At 43.7% G+C, this 13,321-nt stretch overlaps 1 protein-coding gene across 1 annotated transcript in view; it reads right to left on the bottom strand.

Annotated features, from left to right (window-relative positions):
• The window catches only part of dnah9 (dynein, axonemal, heavy chain 9), a 109,851-nt gene that overhangs the window by 15,438 nt on the left and 81,092 nt on the right, over positions 1–13,321 (bottom strand). Inside the window, exons 64-70 of the mRNA XM_086138349.1 lie at positions 10,543–10,707; positions 9,687–9,827; positions 8,070–8,240; positions 7,828–7,950; positions 5,444–5,637; positions 3,860–4,008; positions 2,309–2,436 (exon numbers count right to left, since the gene is read on the bottom strand). Of these exons, the coding sequence (XP_085994475.1) occupies positions 2,309–2,436; positions 3,860–4,008; positions 5,444–5,637; positions 7,828–7,950; positions 8,070–8,240; positions 9,687–9,827; positions 10,543–10,707 (1,071 nt within the window). The remainder of the gene's footprint in view (positions 1–2,308; positions 2,437–3,859; positions 4,009–5,443; positions 5,638–7,827; positions 7,951–8,069; positions 8,241–9,686; positions 9,828–10,542; positions 10,708–13,321) is intronic.

Raw genomic sequence — 13,321 nt, 5'->3', positions numbered from 1 at the left:
CAAACTACGATGATTTAAAAAAAAAAAAAAACATGTAAACGCCACACAGGAAGGCCAGAGCTGGTATTGAACCTGGTGCCGCTGCACTGTGAGGTCGACGCACTAATCACTGGATCACCAGGCCGCCCTTGTCAAATTATGATTTTTATTTTTTTATTATCACCACCTCTTTCTGATACTACCCGCTAATGCGGTGGATTTAACAAAAAAAAATAAATCTGGCCAATTGATGCCAGTTGATTCCCACCAGCTGGCCTGTGTGGGATATTCAGCTCCAATCTGCTGGACTGATTGTCTCCCCATCACCTCCTACCACAGCCCCCTGTCCCTCAAGGGGGTTGCTTTCAAGGCTTCTGCGTCTCTTTGGCCCATCTCGGCAGGAGTTGGCCTTCTGCGGTATAATTACTCAAATGTTGAAGGAGGAGTTGGCCTTCTGCGGTATAATTACTCAAATGTTGAAGGGTAACCAACCACTGACCCAGCACTGCCCTGATGGACCTGTGCCTGGCAGCAGGTGAGAAAAAGTGAAGCGCGAGATGAGAGACAGGTGGGGACTGGTAAGATGGTCGGGAATGGATCTGTATTTAATTAGAAGTACAGAATCAAAGTCATCATAGAGTTACAAGGCGAAATGATGGGGATGTGGGTGTAGGAAGAGAAATACAGGATGTTTGGGGAGAGGGGGGGGGGGGTGAATCTAATATCAGGAGATACAACTGGTAGAATAAGTGAGATAATGACACCCCCAATGTTTTTCTTTCTCTGATAGCCAGTGCCTTGGATCTCGCTCTCAGCAGGCAGACAGATAGATGATGATAAAGGGAGTGGGTGGTTTGTTGCCAGGGGGACAATCCCTTTTTAAGCCTATTGATCTTAATTCTTATGCAAAGGTAATTAAAACAATCACTCGTCTGTGCTATCCTTATTGAGTGGAGAGTCGGGACATCCCATTTTTTTTTCCTCCTTGTCTACCATCCGGGCATATAAATGCATACAGTATTAAAAGAAAAGTGTGTGTGTGTGGGGGGGGGGAGAAGAGCCCGGCATGCGTTTTTCTATTTTTTTAAAGTCCATCGATATTTCTCATTATAATTCCACCAAGGTTTTCACTTAAAATGCAAACGTGAGCCTTACCCCCTCCGATAAGAGGGGAACAGATACTGCGGCTGTAGATATTGTGCAATTGAATTGTTATTGAATGCCAGGGCTCTTCCAGGAAGAGAATTCCCAGAGAGAATTTTATTCACTTTTACATGCAGATGAACCAGGGACAAAGGCAATGGTATCATATGTGCCTCGCAATTCAATAAGATAATACATGTCATTAGCAGTGAACGAATATGACAGAAAATCTTCGACCTTACGTACACATATGTATAGCGGCCCGGTGGTCCAATTGTGAGCGCGTCAACCTCATAGTGCAGAGGTGCAGGGTTTAATTCCAGCTCTGGCCTTCCTGTGTGGCGTTTGTATGCTCTCCCTGGGCCTGCATGGCTTTTCTCCGGGTACTCCAGTTTCCTCCCACATTCCAAAAACATGCATGGCAGGCTTATTGAAACTGTACCCATCCATCCATTTTCTGATCCACTTCTCCTCACAAGGGTCGCGTGTGCTGGAGCCTATCCCAGGTGTCTTCGGGCAGTCGGCGGGGGACACCCTGAACCAGTTGCCAGCCAATCGCAGGGCACACATAGAAGAACAACCATCCGCGCTCACACTCACACCTTGGGACAACTTACAGTGTTCCATTAATGTGCCACGCATGTTTTTGGAACGTGAGAGGAAACTGGATTACCCGGAGAAAACCCACACAGGCACGGGGAGAACATGCAAACTCCATTCAGGAAGGCCGGAGCCGGAATCGAACCCTGCACCTCTACACTGTGAGGCCGACCTGTTCACCAGTCGACGAGCGGGCCGCTATGCAATTATTCACAAATTCTTTTCGACCAATTGAATACAAACAAAATCTAATCAAATTGATGAGCATGATTGTTTCTCTCAAAATATTCTCTCATTTTGAATATCATGCCTGAAACACATTGCCAAAACCCCCCCAAAAAACTGGGACGGAGGCAACAAAAGGGAAGAATGCTAAAAAAAGGTTTTGGAACATTCCGTGGGTGAACAAGGTTAATTGGAAAACAGTCTTACAGGCGTAATGAGTTCGCATGAAGTGATTTCGCATACGGACAATCAGTAACAGTTGGCAGCTCTGGAGACGACTCAGTGAGGTGATAGATGGAGTCACTTTAAACGAGACGGTTTGTTTAATTTCCATGTTGACTATAGGATGGTTCTAATGTACCTGCAGTATGATCCAATGGCCATTCTTCGCTGCCAAGTCAAGGACTTGTTCAGCCAGGGCCTCTTGACCTTGACCCAGAGACACATTGTGGAAGTTCTTGTTGTCAAAGGTGAAACCAAGCTTCCTTCCTGAAATAAACATGTAGCGACATGTATATTTGGTGCTGAGACCCACTCATCCAATGTGCACGTTAAGCAACTTGCTGCTATCATCCCAACAAAAAAAAAAGCGTCATTAAAAAAAAAAGTAGTAAGAAACTTTATAAATAATCATCCCTACATTCGCTTCTCGTTAAAGGTGCGAGCGCTGTGCTGACAATCACCGCACCAACATGGCAGTGAAATTGAGCTTCTCATCTAACTCCCAGTAAGACATTAAAAACTTTAATTTAAGGAGAAAGTAAATGGCTTCTTACCTGTGTCGCAGAGATTGAACAAGACAATTAGTTTTGTGGCATTACAACGTTGAACCTAACCGGCAGACAGATAGCAAGGCTCCCCCCCCCCCACCCTCCTCCCCCCCTACTGAGGCCAAAATCATTTAATCAGTGCCAGTATATTCCAAATGAAAACTGCAATGATTAAAGCCGTCGGTAGCTGTAATAAAAATTAAAAACACACACACACACACACACACACACACGCCATGGCGGCGTGTCGTTCAGCGACTGTTACAACCACTGTGCTCTCTCTATCGAGATGATATGAGAACTTTCAGCTTTGATCCACTCAGCATGAGGTCTGCTGATATTCAATTAGCACACCCCTCAAAGATGAGTTCCGGGAGAAATCCGTCCCCGTTATCATATTAGCAAAGGATTTCATCAAGGTTCAAGGTCTGTTTGCTTCATCTCGAGCTGATTCAATCTGATATGGATTTGTTTGTTTAACAGTGCGGGCTTTGAACCAAGAAAGTCAAATCCAATCGCAATGGCCGGTCATCAACGTGTTGAATTTGTGTCATACAAATATTAGCAGACGTAAGGGGGGCTACTTTTGGGGCTAAGGGTTCATTAGTGTGCATTGTGAACACTCCGTGAAGCTGGCATTAAAAATATCCAGACTAAATTATTGGGTAGCCAATTCAGAAGACCATTACGAGACTTTCCGTACTATGTCAGCCCCCCCCCCCCAACAAAAAAGGACATCCACATCATTCAGAACTGTAAAATAACTGGCATTTACTTATCTGCCGGCCCTCTTTCAGCGTTGGTGTCATCTCATAAATAGGTGACCTTTCGTATAATCCCCTCAATCTACCCAGTCTTTTCCACCGTGATGGTTAATAAAAAAGAGAAGACACAGGGCAGATGTGATGGAACAACCGCTGTTCTCGACGATAATCTGATGGAGTTGCAATCAAGACTAGCGAGCAGCTACGCCCGCACTTCAACTTCAATAGTCTGCTTCGTAAAAATCTCACGTTTTTTTTTTTTTCCACAATATGAAGGAATGACAGCTGTGGTCACAGTATGTATGCTCTGATAAAGCCCCCCTACGCCGCGAGGAGGAATTTTATGGCTTATTAAAGATAAAACAGCGTGAGTGTTACCGTGTTTCTCTACATCCTTCAAAGGATCGACTCCAGGAGAGAGGATGAAGAACATGGGCGTCGTCGGACTTGTTTCTTCAAAGGACACCGCAAAGTCCGGAGATCTGCCAATCACATACTTGCCCCCTAGTTTCTCCTCCACAAAGTCTCTGCGGGGGGGGGGGGGGAGAATGGGACTATGCTATCAGCAGCACATTTTGGTATCTTTGACAGGTGTCTTCAAAGAATCGGATCGTATGGAGGGACAGATATTTAAAGGTAAACCGCAATCTTAAACTCTCATCACCATTAGCATCCCCCCCCCCCCCCCCTCGTCCGACATCTGGGAAACAATTTCAACATTGCAATTTATTATTATTGTTTGCTTCACATCAAATACATGTATGGGAAATATATGTGAGTTGTGTGTGTTTGGGCAGCCACCGTACAATGTATCATTTGAATGATTTAGGATTTTTCACCTTTTGGATAATGACGGGTTTTTTCCATTCTTTTTTTTTTTTTTTTCGGGGGGGGGCACGGACTGACAAACTGAGGGCAGTTGTCAGAGTGGTGACATTCCATGTCCCTAGTCTCTGTCAGCGGGAATTGGACCGCTTTTGGCCGCCGCTCGGCTCACAGAGCACCTGACCGCTTTGGCCCCTCCAAAGTGGTTACCCCATTGGAAGGGGAGCTCAGCTGGTCCCCATGGTTGCAGGCCTGGCCACTACCTGCTCGCCAGTGAGCACCACCTCCAATTTTGGCTCTAAATCACAGGTGTCAAACTCAAGGCCTGGGGGCCACATCTGGCCCACCACATTATTTTATGTAGCCCGCGAAAGCAAATGAAACATGTCAAATAAGCGAAATATTGTCAGCATTTTCTTGTGACCAAACCCATCATTACATTATGCATTGCATACATATTTTTTTTGGTGTCCAATGTGACACAGGATGACCCAAGAAGCAGAATATGTCATAGTACTGTATATTTTATTGTACCTTTTTACATTTATGTACTGCACTAATGCTTATTTTGTATTACTTAACCCAAAGCCCGGGGGCCAGACCTGATCTGCCACATCATTTTATGCGGGCCGCAAAAGCAAATTAAAAATGTCAACTTCCATGATGCTTGCTAAAATCTCTACCAAAATTTAAAATTTTCATAAATCATAAATAAGAGACATATTGTAAGCATTTCCTTGGAACCAAACCCCTCATGACAGTAACTTAAACTAAAGTTGAGTAAACTGTTATTAGCTTTTTTTATTTGGTTTCAGTCATAACGGCCCTCCAAGGGAAACAGTAATTAAAATGTGGCCCGTGACAAAAATGAGTTTGACACCCCTGCTGTAGACTGTACAATTAATGCATTTGATCGCTTTGTGAGGTTCATCGATTAAGACTTTAAGATGTGCTGCTGAAGCTATTATTGTGCATCAGGCAAATGGGTTGGCAGTCAAAAGTGAGAAGGGCTAGCAAAGTTAAAACCTTGAGGCAACGTTCAAGATGTTAAATGTTTAGCATTTTAACAAATAACACGGGTCAGTCAAAGCATCGCAGATCAGAGAGAAAAGGCCAAGTGATCATTGCACCTCTCACCTCACGGCGTATGTCATCCGGTCAGGCCTCAGGGCCCTCATTATGCACAGTCTCTGGAGAGAGGTTTTATTCTTCCACTCTTGTGGGAATTTCTCTTTTTCCGGACACTCAGACTCCACAAACTTCTTCCAGCGTTTGGCCGAGCCTTCGATGTCTCGGTCGAGGTTCCTGAACTCGTCCATTAAGCACAGCGACTGTTATTTGATGGAAGGAATGGAGAGGAAAAACAAATGTTAAACATGTTTCGACACTTCATGCTTCACAGTGCAGTCTGGACTGGACTGACATGTTATATGAACATTCAACCTTTTGCTCTTCTCTTCGTGTCCGCGAAAAGCGTAACTTTCAGGCATCTTATTGGCAAATTTTCCGAGTCATGTCACAATCAAGGAGTCACAAACCAGATTTGTTCACACGCGTAAGGATTGGTGGAATCTCACAATGAATAGAAACAATTCACATTAATAGCCTAAAGTTCAATTCCAACTCCGGCCTCCCTATGTGGAGTTTGCATGTTCACCCCAAGCCTGCGTGGGTTTTCTCCGGGTACTCCGGTTTCTTCCCACATTCCAAAAACATGGGTGGCAGGCTGATTGAACACTCTAAATTGTCCCTAGGTGTGAGCGTGAGCGTGGATGCTTGTTTGTCTCTGTGTGCCCTGCGATTGGCTGGACACCGGTTCAGGGTGTCCCCGGCCTACTGCCCGAAGACAGCTGGATAGGCTCCAACACCGCCGCGACCCTTGTGAGGATAAGCTGATCGGAAAATGGATGGATGGATGGATTAACATTTCCAATGATTAGCTTCAACCGCTTTGTAACAAATCCAGGAGGGGGAAAAGAAAGACAAAAAGAACCACTGTTAAATAAACTCCACACCCCTGGATAATTGCTCGAGATTATCTTTGGGCCTAAAATGCATTTAATCGCAAAGGGAGAAAAAAACCCCTCAAATTTAGTCCAATTATCAGCATGGGTATGTTCATTGTTGCGTAGTAAGGTCATACACCACTCTGGACTTTTAATAGAGTAAAATAAGAGGTAAAGGTTGGAAAGGAAATGGCATAAGATGGATTTGCAACAGGAAAGGGGACTGAAAACTCAGCCTTGAAGGTTCTCAAGGGGTTCATTGCCCACTAATATCATCAGGAGCACTAAACAATCAAAGTATCAAGTTCAAGAGAGAATTCCATCACTTAGTCCTCGGCATTAGTGCAGTTCAGGAAAAGCTGTCTCCAAACCCCGTAAGTGGACTTTAGCTTAAGATACTATCCGTGGAGTCGAGATTGAAAAATTCATTAGTGTAAAAGGCTAAAGATGCGTGCTGCCATTTCATTAAGTTTGCTGCTAAACAAATGTGACAAGACGGACAACCTCTGCTCTTTAGGGCTGAATTAGCAAACGCCTGTTCTTTACAGAGGCTTTTTTGGGGGAGGTTCGGGTTTTGTTCATGTGTCATCCAATGTGCAATGATAATTCAGAGTGACACGGGGCCGCAAAGATGAGCCCAGGTGAAACACGGGCTGTCAGAGCAGCGGTTAAGATGATATGAAGAAAAAATAATTACGTCCCCCGTACACTTACAGAAATGATAGGAACCTCAGCTGCAAAACGGAGAGTGACTGTGCCAGATTGTTCAATAGAAAGCCCACTCCCAATGAAGTTGGTATGTGATGTAAATAGAAAGAGAAAACAATGATTTGTTTTTCTTACAAATATTTATCAATCTACAATGCACATACGTACATGTATAAAATGTAACCAACTTAACAATAGTCTTTTGCAACACAAAAATAGTTACTATGATAATCCATCCATCCATCCATCCGCTTTATCCTCACGAGCCCACTCCTCCCGACATCTTGCACCCAAGAGGACCTAGCTGATCTCACCCCGAATGCCAGACAATGCATCCAACAATGGACTGGAACCATCTGATGATATGTAGTGACTCGAGAAGAAGATGATCCTCACAAGAGTCGCGGGTGTGCTGGAGCCTATCCCAGTCGTATTCGGGCAGTAGACGGGGGACACCCTGAATTGGTTGCCAGCCAATCGCAGGGCACAGAGAGACGAGATCATCTGCGCTCACACCGAGGGACAATTTAGAGTGTTCAGTCAGCCTGTCATGCATATTTTTGGAATGTTGGAGGAAACCGGAGTACCCGGAGAAAACCCACGCAAGCACGGGGAGAACATTCAAACTCTACAGAGGGAGGCCGGAGCTGGAATTGAACCCGGTACCTCTGCACTGTGAGGTCAACGGCGCTAACCACTGGACCACCGGGCCACCCTACTATGATATGATTAATATCAATTAAGTCTACATGGGCCACACAAATGAATATACAACTAAGTACTGTATCTTTTTCTATATTTTGGTACCTTGATTCCTCCCCAGGAATGACTGGAAAGAAACTCCACCGGTGATGTTTCGGCGGGTTGGACAGGGTATCGCAGAAGGAAATCCAGCTCAGCAGGGTTTATTTCTTTGTTCATTGTTAGAATCTGCAGATATGACAAAGAAAATTTGAAATCTTGCGCAGTGCTTTGAAGCACACGCAGCTGGTTGATTCAGGTATTCAGAGCATTCAAGCAAGTCGAGATGAAACCAGCCTTTTGCTTACCTGGAAGGCAAGCTGGGCAATGTACGTGAGTTTGTCACACTCAAACAGGCCTCTGGTGGTGTACTGGAAGACTGAAGAAGTGATGTTCTCAATTAAGTTGGACACCCGCTGCTTCAGATCATCGCCGGGTTCAGCCTTCACAACTGCCTTCTGAAAGACCGCGCTGAAAGCCTGCAGAGGCACAGGGGCAGGCATAATCAACATTCTTCATGAGACAATGCTGACGGATCAAGTTACTTTTTTTTCCCCAAAAAACTTTTATTCAATATAACTAATGCATTTAAAATCAATCAAATAGAATGAGCCATGGATCATAGAATTGAATCAAGACGTTTGGCATGAACCAAACTCTCCCCATTAGCCATTAATTGCAGTGAAATAAATATAAAGTACCTACGGAGGTTGGATCAAGACAGTCGAGTCCATTCATGAGGACAATGCAAGAACTGTATCAAAATATGGAAAAGATTCCTGAACATCCAGAAAAAGGTACACGCTGGCTTGACATTGTCTGAGAGGTATTCATTTCATTCATTTACGCATGTGTTCGGAGTTCATTCATTCATTCATTTTCCAATCTGTTTTATCCTCACAAGAGTCGCTGGGGTGCTGGAGCCCATCCCAGCCGTCTTCGGGCAGTTGGCGGGGGACACACTCACACCTAGGGACAATTTTGGGTGTTCAATCAGCCTGCCATGCATGTTTTCAGAATGTGGGAGAAAACCGGAGTACACGGAGAAAACCCACGGAGGCCTGGCGAGAACATGCAAACTCCATGCAGGAAGGCTGGAGCCGGGATCGAACCCACGACCTCTGAGGTCGACTGGGCCACTCGGCTGCCAGAAGTCTTGTCTTTGGACATACCATGATCAGTATTCGAACCAGGATTGTTTAAGCCACAACGCGGGGGACTGACCACTACATGATCACGGCGTGTGTTCAGAGTTGACAAACTAAATTTATGCCGCGCTGTGCTTCTTCAAAATCTCGTTTTGCTTGCAGAAGAAAATATTTTTAACATGGCCTTTGTGGATTGGTATGTGTATCCAATGACAGTGGCCTGATTTCATTTCATGTGAGCGACTTTACAAGTATGGAGTCATTGAGATTTTTTTTTTTTCAAGCATAAACTTCAATTGCCGAGACTTCGGAATTGGGATTCCGTACTTGACAGTCATTTCTATCAATTTAGCAACGATATACTTTGACCTAACCTGGTGTGATAAACTCGCATCATAAAGTCTTTTCCTCTCATACAAGTTGTCATTACAGACTCAAAAGTGTGTTTTTATTTGATTAAGTTTGAAAACTAGACCGGAGCAGGGACGCAGCAACTGTACTGGTGAGAGTTGAGGGTGATTGCAAAACATATCTCAGACCGCCTCTTCTTCGAGCTTGCCGGCTGACAATATGAAAGACGTTAAGCTCTACATAACCACATTAGGGAGCCACAAACACAATAAACCAGGGCAAAGAGCATAAAACACGGTGAGCAAATGGAAGGAGGGAGGTGGGGCAGGCGGGTGGGGGCAGGAGCAGAGGAGTGAGTGTGAAGAAGGATCTCACAGGAGGGCCCTTGAGGGGTGTGGGAACATGGCTGGTCAATAGATGGGCTACCTTGAGAGAGAACTGGTACATGGGGTGGATTTTATTGAGGTCGTTCATTATGAAGTATAATAACGAAGCCCGCGCTGCTGCCGCTCTGTAGTGCTCCCGAGCCTCATTGATTTTGCCTTCTGTCACCTTCGATTCTTTTACCTACAATAAAACAAAAATCACACCCCATCAAAAAAAAAGCTTTAATCAACACATTTTTGCGCGCATTCCAGTTTCAGAGCAAGGGTGTCAAACTCATTTTTGTCGCAGGGCCACTTTGAAGTTACGTCTTCCCTCAGAGGGCCGAATTCATGTTTAATCATTACATAGTATTGTGATTTGTACACAACAAATTGATGGATTACTAGTTTTGAAATCAGTCAATCATATGTTTGTCGTTTGTTCACTTATTGTTCAAGTGCGTGTCAACAGGGTCAGAAAAGTTATCGCAAAATGTCGATTTTATTTATTACACCTGACAATTTGACATTCTGGTACAAATTTAAGAAATGATCACGGAAGTTGACACACATGATCTGCTTTCACGGGCCACATAAAATGACATGGCGGGCCAGATCTGGCCCCCGGGCCTTGAGTTTGACACCTGTGTTTTAGAGGATAGCAAGATGAATTTATGCAAACCTGAAAAATCAAGAAAAACATTCCGTAGAAGCTTTTCTAATTTCACATTTTCGGCCAAAAACGATCTCACAAAAAGTGATAATGAGTCCAACATTTGTTTTTTTTTTTGTTTTGTTTTTTTTAACCACATAGAAATGTCTGTGAATTTATGCTTGGGAATCAAAATCGAGTTATGTCATCATACAACTCCCATGCCCAGCAAATTAAATAAAATAAAATTTGAAAGCAACTTCACTTTTTCCACAATATCGGCGGCGGTGCGTTTGGTCGTCTCCAGGTTTTCTACGAGCGCGGTGTCACCCAGGAAGTTCCCTGAAGCCGAGGACAAGCGAGAGAGCAGGTTATCCTCCAACGTCTTCAGAGTGATCTTGAAACCATTCTGCTGTTTGGTCAGGTCAGACTAAAAGAAACAGAAACATCAAACATTTTTCATCAACTGCATTATTGCTGAATCATGCTGCATGTTGTCAGGCTCTTCTTTTTTTTTTTTTTTTAAATGTCCAATATTATCGGATGCGGTTGTAGATGCTTGAGGTTCAAGTCAATATATGACATTCATACCGAAGGGCGTGTCAAAGGCAGAGCTAATCAATTTCCTATTAATCGCTATCCAGATGCAAGATGGGAACGGCCGGGGCCAGATTAGCCAGTTTCCCTTTGGAATGCTGATATCAAACGTCTGCCAAACTCTGCAACCTAAACCTTGGTGTGTCAATTCCAGCAAGAAAGTAAGTCAGGGGGCTTAGGTTGACCACATCTGCAATACAGTCTGCTTCTTTTAAACTAGCCACAGAGTCATTATGGATTCAATTAATATTTATATAGAAAAAACGTTTGGCCAGTAATGTTTTTAATCCACAACATATTCACTGTGGAATAAAGCTCTATCCCAAACTTGTTTCATGTCTTCCTGCAGGCGAAAACAATTTCACAAGAGAGCGACATCAACTTTTCCAAGAACAAAATCAATAGCGAAACTTTTTTTTTTTTTTTTGCTTCATCCTTCTTCACCCTCCATCACGGGGCTTTTGCTGTTATTGGTACACTTGTGTGACGATTTCCGAATGTCAAGTTTGCATGGTGACCCACTTTCACCTCGCTGCCGAGTCATTAATGAGGTGCTTCTACTGCTCTACCGTGGCGTATACTAATGACAAAGACATTCATTACCTATCTTCAATCACAGCAGGTGAGCTGTGAGGTTTGCAGATCGTGCTGCTTAATTGCTCTCTTTATGACGGCATTTCCTACCGTGGTGATTAAAGTTATTTTTGCGCCGTTGTTATTCACTAATTTCGCTTCTGCTTCTTGTGAGCATTTGGATTTATTACTCGTTCCATCGTCCCCCCCGCCCCCTCCAAAAAAAAAAAAAAAATTCACCTTTGACAGAAGTGCATGTGATGCGTGGCCTTTTTAAGAATGGACCTGAATATGCTGGACAAAAATCAGTTTGGAATGGAGGAGATTTTACTGGCGGATATTTGGCCTGTGTGAGTCACCGGTGACCTTCTATTGCCCACACTCGTGTGCGCCTCAGGGGAAAATGCGACCCACTCTCAAAATATTCCCCAAAAAAGATCCAATTACAAGGCTGCGTATAGCGATTAGCTGTCCACTGGCACTTGTAATTACCCCCTGCTAGGCAAAAATAAAAAATAAACAATTAACCAGTCAGCAGAACACCCTCATTAGGACTTAAATATTTTGGAGGCAATCTATCATTTTTTCGGCAAATGAACGCCACAGAGCCATCCTGTGAAAGGTAATTTGGGATGTGGAGCATAGCGACTCTCATTAACAAACACGATCTTGGGTTAAAAAAAAAAAAAATCTTCAGGAGCGGGACAACACATAAGAAAGGAAGAGAAGTCGTAATTGTGGCATACGGTTTTAGATGAGGCCGCTGCCCCCCCAGGGAGCCCTGCGAAAAGCCAACTTGACATTATAAGCTCCTTAGCCCATCTTTGGCGGGGTTAAATGAGAGCTCTTGTGGCTCAGTGGCAACACAAACCTCATTAAAGGTATAATGGTGCAAAGTCATTCAAATGGTTACAAACAGGTACAGCCAATTTGTACTTCGCTGTCAGATTTTTTTTTTTTTTTATCATTCGTATGCACACAATGGCATTTTATTCTGTTTTCAGAAAAGGTTATCTCCCCCCCCCCCCCCGCTGCCACCGTTCTCAATTTTCAATGTTAATTTAAAAATGATGAGTGAGTTCTATATCTTGTTTTTTTGTTTTGTTTTTTTTTTGCCTTGCCTTCTCAGATAAATGCTAATTAAACAAACTTCATTAAATAACATCTTGCTTCTTCACTTAATTTTTTTGCTTAGTGTGTCAAATGTTGAGCACCCCGTCACATCTGCACACGCATTTTTTAAATTGATTAAAAATGCTGACTTATCCACGGGTGAAAAGCATCAAGGTCGGAATATAGCAAACATATGGAAGTTCAATAAAAACAAACACCACACACACGTAGACACTAACTACTTGTCCTCCCAGGTGTTATTCAGAATCTGGAAAAGAGTTATTTGTTGTTAATGTGCACTTAGATTTTCTTTGAAAAAAAAAAAACTATCGTGTAAACGGTCCCCACGTCTGTCCGACCCATTACTTGAGTTCCACATTGACTTTTGATCCCTCCAACATTCCAGCCCCAAACGTTTTAAGCAAAGACAAGCGTTGCCGCACTTGTCAGAGGAACCGCGGAAGTGCTTCAGCGATTTGTCTAATTGCCGTGGTGCTGAAGCTCCACCAGCCAATCCCTTTCAAACACGCTGACATGAAAAGAGCAGATTTGTTGATGAGACAGTCGTGGGGCATCATTAGGTGCTGGAGCTTTGATCAAGTGAATTCTCACTTAATCACTTGCGTTTACATTCAATCCATGGAATATGCTGGAGACATCGTGACTGTGCGCTGCTCATTAATCCTCAAAAGTACACCAGCGGTGACAGCTTAAAGGTGCAGCTGGTTATCAACTGAGTGGAACCATAGTGTTATCCTCAT

The sequence above is a fragment of the Hippocampus guttulatus genome, chromosome 19 (assembly GCF_054856545.1).
Source record: "Hippocampus guttulatus isolate MCC_2025c chromosome 19, RoL_Hgut_1.0, whole genome shotgun sequence".
In the NCBI taxonomy this organism is placed as follows: domain Eukaryota; kingdom Metazoa; phylum Chordata; class Actinopteri; order Syngnathiformes; family Syngnathidae; genus Hippocampus; species Hippocampus guttulatus.
This window is presented reverse-complemented; position numbering and strand designations above follow the sequence as displayed.